Source organism: Morone saxatilis, unplaced genomic scaffold (genome assembly GCF_004916995.1).
Source record: "Morone saxatilis isolate NCDOM2014 unplaced genomic scaffold, NCSU_SB_2.0 Contig16, whole genome shotgun sequence".
NCBI lineage: Eukaryota > Metazoa > Chordata > Actinopteri > Moronidae > Morone > Morone saxatilis.
In genome coordinates, this window is record NW_023339718.1 from 12,022,116 (window position 1) to 12,028,514 (window position 6,399).

The window sequence follows — 6,399 nt, forward strand, 5'->3', positions numbered from 1 at the left end:
TTCGGGGATTAATAAAGTCTGTCTGTCTGTCTGTCTATCTATCTATCTAAATTAAACTACCCAACAGTTTATACAGTACAGCTGAAATGATTAGTTGATTAATCAATTATTCGATTGACAGAAAATTAACTGGCAACTATTCGTATAATTGTTTGAGTCATTTTTCATGTAAAAACATTTCATGGTTCCAGATTCACAAATGTGAACATTTGTTCCTTTTTCTTTTAATTGTTAAAATAATTTAAATAAATGTCTTCAATAATTAATCAACTTTTTTTTTTTTTTTCCTGTTGATTCATTTGAGCAATAAACACAAAATATTCTAAAAATAAGAAGCTTCATCAAAATCTTCTTCGCACATACCTGCAGTCCATACTTGGCGTCGATGACAGTGACGATGCCTACAGAAAGAACAAAGGAACAGTGATCAGTGAACCGGATGTAGTGCCACAACTTGCACATTCTTTTGTGAATTGCGGTTGCCTTTTGGTGTTTATTTTTGTCTGTTTGTCTAAACCACTTTCTCTGAGTTATCTGAAGTACACTTTTGGTCTGCTAGCCTGTCACAAAAGAGCAGACAGCTGAGTATTTAGAGAGGAGCGAGACGCCATTCATGTAAACACACACATACACACAAATATCTTACCATCCAAATAGATGTCACTGCCTAGCTCCGCATCGACCCAGAACATGGAGGCCACAGCTCCTGCCAGAGGATAGGATTGTAGAGGATTGTAAATAACCACATACATGCAAATCCAAATGTTTTCAAAATTTCAGGCAGGGAAAGTTCTTCCCACAAGTAAATAGAGGCCATATCTTCCCTTTTTGTCTTTTATTTTTTATTAAATTACTCAATAAACTTCAGATTTCTTTACATAAATCCTTCAAAATAATAGAAAAAAGCCAAATATCAAAATGGAGTCCTTTGGCATGTTACACAGGGATTATTGTGATTATGCTAAATGTATTTCAGCTACTGGAAATATGTCAAGCCCATCTACAATTTACACAATGTTTTTGTTTTGTGTTGGAAATTTAAGAGCAATACCTAACTACAGTATATCAAATAACTAACACGTTAAAAACGTAGGGATGTAACTAATGTTTTTAAGATGCTAGAAAATATGGCCATAACAATGTCCCAAGTGCAAGGTAATACCTTAAAATGACTTCAGGACCATCAATACTAAACCCATGGGTAATTTACAATAATATAAAACAGAGAAAAGCAGCAAATCATCACATTTGAGTTTTAAGTGACCTAAGATAATATAATGAATTATTAAAATTGTTGTAGATTTATTTTCTGTAGCTAAAATTAATAGTTTCAGCATTAAATTCATTAACTTTATTCAATAATATCCGCATCTTAAGTGTGGTGTTTAAAGTTGCACTATTTTCAGAAATGGTGCATGTTTTTGGGCTGAGCTCTGTGGAGCAGATGAAACCAATATCAGAAGCTTTCAATTGTTTATTACCTGCTGGTACATTTGGTTTGTTTCTATTTTCCTGTGGATGCGGTTATTACAAGACCCTATGTTACCATGCCAGCCACAGCTTGTTCACATAATGCACTTTTGTCAAACTGCCAAGCGAGAATAAGAAAGCATTGTAAATATTTGATGGATGCATAATGAAAACACTGCTTTTGATTGGCATGTTTCACATAACTCATCCAACCTCTTCTCTGAACGGAAGAGGAGAATCCCCCCAGGAGCCTTTATGATTGACAGCACTGCCAGGGCCAATGACAGACCTGTCCTAGTCGATAAAAAGCCTGTCTCAGCCAATAACATGGCAGAGGAGTGAGGACAGCCCCAGCCTGAGCGTGCTCTGCTGGTTCTGTCTGTGAGGCCAAGTGGTGTGTGTCTGCCCATGCCGCTACCTCCTGACACCTGTCACTTAGCGACACACCCCAGTTGTCACAGTGCTCGCCCTGTAATGGCCTAATATTGATTTCCTGATTCAAAGCTGAGAGATGAACGGACGGCTAGTTTTTTTTATTTTTTTTTAGCTGCCACTGATGGAAAAAGGCTCCATGGGTGCTTCTGTCACAGAAACATAAGTCTGGTGCTCAGAGTTACAAAATGTTTAACTTCTGATCATCTTTAAACATTATTTACACACATTAAGAGAAGAGGGGCTTCATGGCATTGAATGATTGATCCCTGAATACTGTGCCAGGAATGCCAAAAGTTTTTTTATTTTTTAGTCAAAGTTGCTCAAAATATTTTGCAGACTGTTTACTTGCAAATTGCACATATTTTTCATTTAATCTATATTTTCTATTAGATTTTGTAATAATCTTATTTTCTTAGTGCACTTCTGTACTCTTTGCACTACATTCCCCTGTGCTGCTGTGTGTAATTTGAATTTTTCCTCCGTGGGATCAATAAAGGTACATCTTGTCTCATCTTATTTTAACCGTTCTAAGGAACATAAAAAGATAAATAAGTAGAGACAGCGGTAATATTAAGTGTGGACATTCGACAAGTAAACTCTAACATGGCTCACAGCTGCTGATTGTTTATAGACATCTATGAAGCCCATTCAAAACAGTCTGTTTGGGACGGGTTGGCAATGTGATGTGAAGGATTTGAAGACCGCTGCTAGTAGTTAACTTTAACTTTAGTTCTGTCTGCTATGCTGTACTATGCAGCGAGACATTGCTTAATCTTTACATGGTATTTTATTACTCTGCAGTGGTGTTGGTACCTTATAAAAGTTACATAATCATTGCAATATTATACTACTTTGAGCCACTTAGTATTTATTTTATACGGTTGAATGATTAAAACAATAAGATAACTAACCAAACGACGATATCAATTTGGTTATTTCCTGTATAAAATTGATGCTGCTGTTTGCCAGCAAATAACTGTCCATGTGCTCCTCATACCAGAGCTTGAAAAAACATTGGTCTATTTAAATACAGATTTATATTATAGCTGATCTTATTTCAACTTTAAAAAAATGTGTGGTACCTGGATCAGCGAGTCCTGTGGTTTCTAACAGGATGTAGTCAAACTTTCCTTTCTTCTCCATCAGGTTCTCGATGGCTTTAAGACCATTGTCCCTGAAAAATGAAGGAACAGCCACTATAAAAAATGCAGAACATTGTCTACGGTAAAATAAAATGTGTAATATAAAGCAGGAATGTGGTGTCTTGTCAGCCCAGTGAACTCCAGACATGCTTATAAATCAGTAAAATAAACTGTACTTGTACCGTCATTACCACAGTAGTTCATAAATGTATGTAAAAGGGGAATTTAAACTGTAGGACTTAAAGCAACAAGTTAAAACCTTTCATTTCTCTTTTAATTAACACTGTAACACCAAATGTGCTGCAGTCACGTACGTACTTGACAGAGCAGCAGAGGCAACCGTTTCTCAATTCCAGCCACTCCTCATACAGCTCTCCTGCATGGCTCACTGCGAGGGACTTCTCAAGGGCGCTGCCTGCATGAAGAGGATGAGGAAGGATAAGATTAACTGATAAAGACTGAGCAATTTTTTATCAAAGATGCCCTTTTGCTATGTCATTTTAAAGATAAATACAGATTTCAAAAAGCCAAATATAAGAGATTTTTAGACCCCTTAACTCATTCAAACAAAGAAGAAAACACACCTAACCAGCCTAGTTCAATATGAATATAAAGTAATGATACTGTAATAAAAGATTAGAGAAAATACAAATATGACACATGTTGCTGTACCAGAGTGTGTAGCCTTAAAAACTCTGGACACAGTAAAGAAACAAATTTATGAGCTTCTTTCAGTTCTCAGCAAAGTTGTTACTCTGCTGCTCTCTTGTGGAAAGCTGAGGAAATGAACAGGGAGACACGAGCACCATCAGCCTGCCCTCAAGTTTATAGTACATAACAGTTTTTAGAGCATTTTTGTTTGGCCAGAACAAAATCAGTTGAAACTACAACCTTTTTTTTTGTGTTACATTTGTTAGTTTACCTTCTCCAAATTCATTAAGTATGACAGCAATCCGCTTGTTGTGCTGTTCTGTTAAGATATAGTTCAGGAGTGTAGTCTTTCCAGCACCTATACAGAAACAAACACGCATAAAAGCAAATTGATCATTAGGTAAATTAGGTACAGCATCAATAGCTGCCATTTGTCTGACACTCATGACGTAAACCCCGGTCGCTGATCCAGGACCAGAACAGGATTTAGTTGTAGTGATGGACTGACAAATGTCTAAGACTATAATCTCTCTTATAAGCTCCTTAAAGCTGTGTGTAAAACAGAAGGTCTCTCACCGAGGTAGCCTGTTATGATGGTGACAGGTATCTGCTCTGCAGGAGGACCAGGTGGGGTGTCAATGGGCACCAACTCTGGGCAATCATCCTCCTCCTCCATCACCAAACCATCCATACCAGTGATAATGTTTGTCAACAGGGACACGAGATGGATCTGATCTGTTGAATCAGTACAGAAACACAGTTAATAAACAAAAAGTAGAAGAATAAGCTCGAGTTGACGACACTTCTGAAGAAAACAACCATGAACGAAAACATGTACCAGTCGTATTTGTTTCAAATGCACCACACATGTCAAATAGCTCATTATAAGATCATTTATAAATGATTTGTCAGTCATAAAGATGTCCGTAAATATTTAGCAGAGGCGGCTGATGAACTGGATTTTTCCGTACAAGTCTAAACAACACAGAAAACTTAACGGAATACCATCAACTAGCTCCGCATAGCATCAGCTACTAACTAGAGAAAGTGTGCATTTACTGAATGAGCCAACATTTAGCATGTTTAGCCTTTATCTCCTCCTTTATACCTGCACAACGCGCCACGACACCAAAACAAACCGACTTTCTTTCATTTACAAGGACTATAACCGAGTACCTGATTGTTCCTATCGTGGATATAGATATTGAAAGTTTTCACCAAGAAAAATGTTCACTTATCTGCTGTTGCTTTACGTTTTGACAGCGTGTTCCACTGTAAGGACTCCGTTCAAATCATGAAGCGACGACAATGGTTCCGCTTTCGTTCGTAGTCGGTATACAGAGTAGGGAAGAATATTGTAATATTACTAATAATAGTAATAGTGTGAGTAAATAATAAATAATAACCGTTTTGTATTATAATAAATACACAAAAATGTTGTTTGTCTCCTCCACGGCAGCAATTTGTGAGACTAATCTTGTTGTGATGACAATTATCAACCACAAGAGGGCAACAGAAACCACGGAGAACAGGCTGTTTAAAGGGAAATAGAGGCTACCAGAAATACCTTACACCAGCAAAAATATATAGTAATCAGCACTTATATAATAAAGTATGGAGATTATGGTAATATTACTGTGGCACAGTACATTAATATGCAGAACATAAACAATAAACCTAATTTAGTACAACAGATCTACCATCTTAGACTTTTTTAAAGGATCTTAGTATAGAAGCCTACATTACACAATAATAATAATAAAATATTAGAATAATGCATTGAAACACATAATAATGATATCAAAATATTATAGGTCTGTGCATGATATAGTGTCTATCCCCTAACACTTAAATATTTTGTTCTAGTAATATTTAACAGATAAAAAACAAGCTCATATGTGAATAATATACATAGGCCAGTGAAAGATGCTGTCCTGTTAAAGAATGAAGAGAGATAAGTGTAAGTGCAAACTCACAGCCTCTGTCAGTCCTTGTTACAACATGGAAGCTCATGGTCAGCTGTAAAAATGTTTATGATTGTGGCTCATTTTTTAAGCCTTCTTTATGTGCAAATAGTTAAAGATTTTCTAAAGTGATATATGTTTTCAACCTGAAAAGCAACATAAAATGCAGGAAAGAATTAATGTTACAACTGAAGCATAGGTTTAAAAATTATTTGAACCAGCCTCGATCATTTGTCACTGTGTTAACCTCAAACAGTAGGTGGGATTGATCTCTCACTGCAGAGAAGAAAGGATGCAGCTTGGTTGCAGTAAGTGTAGGAACAATGAGGGCCTTTAACATACTTAATTGTCAATTCTCTGCAAAAAATGTCCCCATCTAGAGCCAATGTTTGGTGTGTCCGTTCTGGGCTACTGTAGGAACATGGCGGTTCAACATGGCTGACTCCATGGAGGGTAACCCGCTGCATCTGTAGGCTCATTCTAAGGTAACTAAAAAAATGACATTAATGAAAACATAGTTATGCATATTATATTACATTTCTGCTAATAGATCCTCCTAAAGGTGACACACTTGACCTTTAATTTACAGTGTGTTGAGCTCTCAGGACCACCCTACAATCATAATACAGCTGTAGACAACTTACACAAGTGTAATGTGGAATCTTTCTCTTTCTAAATGAAGAAGAAGACAGAAGAAGATATACTTTATTGATGGGATGGGAAATTGTTCTTTTCAC

At 36.6% G+C, this 6,399-nt stretch overlaps 1 protein-coding gene across 4 annotated transcripts in view; it reads right to left on the reverse strand.

Moving 5' to 3' along the window:
* The window catches only part of cbwd (COBW domain containing), a 13,045-nt gene extending 7,998 nt beyond the window's left edge, over positions 1–5,047 (reverse strand). Inside the window, exons 1-7 of one of the 4 annotated variants that reach the window (XM_035658789.1) lie at positions 4,937–5,047; positions 4,275–4,444; positions 3,970–4,056; positions 3,366–3,462; positions 2,988–3,079; positions 647–706; positions 364–401 (exon numbers count right to left, since the gene is read on the reverse strand). In XM_035658789.1, the coding sequence (XP_035514682.1) occupies positions 364–401; positions 647–706; positions 2,988–3,079; positions 3,366–3,462; positions 3,970–4,056; positions 4,275–4,389 (489 nt within the window). In that variant the 5' untranslated portion in view covers positions 4,390–4,444; positions 4,937–5,047. Of the gene's footprint in view, positions 1–363; positions 402–646; positions 707–2,987; positions 3,080–3,365; positions 3,463–3,969; positions 4,057–4,274; positions 4,445–4,806; positions 4,832–4,874 lie in introns of those variants that run through there. The other 3 variants (XM_035658788.1, XM_035658790.1, XM_035658791.1) reach the window with 3 other exon arrangements.
* Between the last annotated feature and the right edge of the window lie 1,352 nt (positions 5,048–6,399).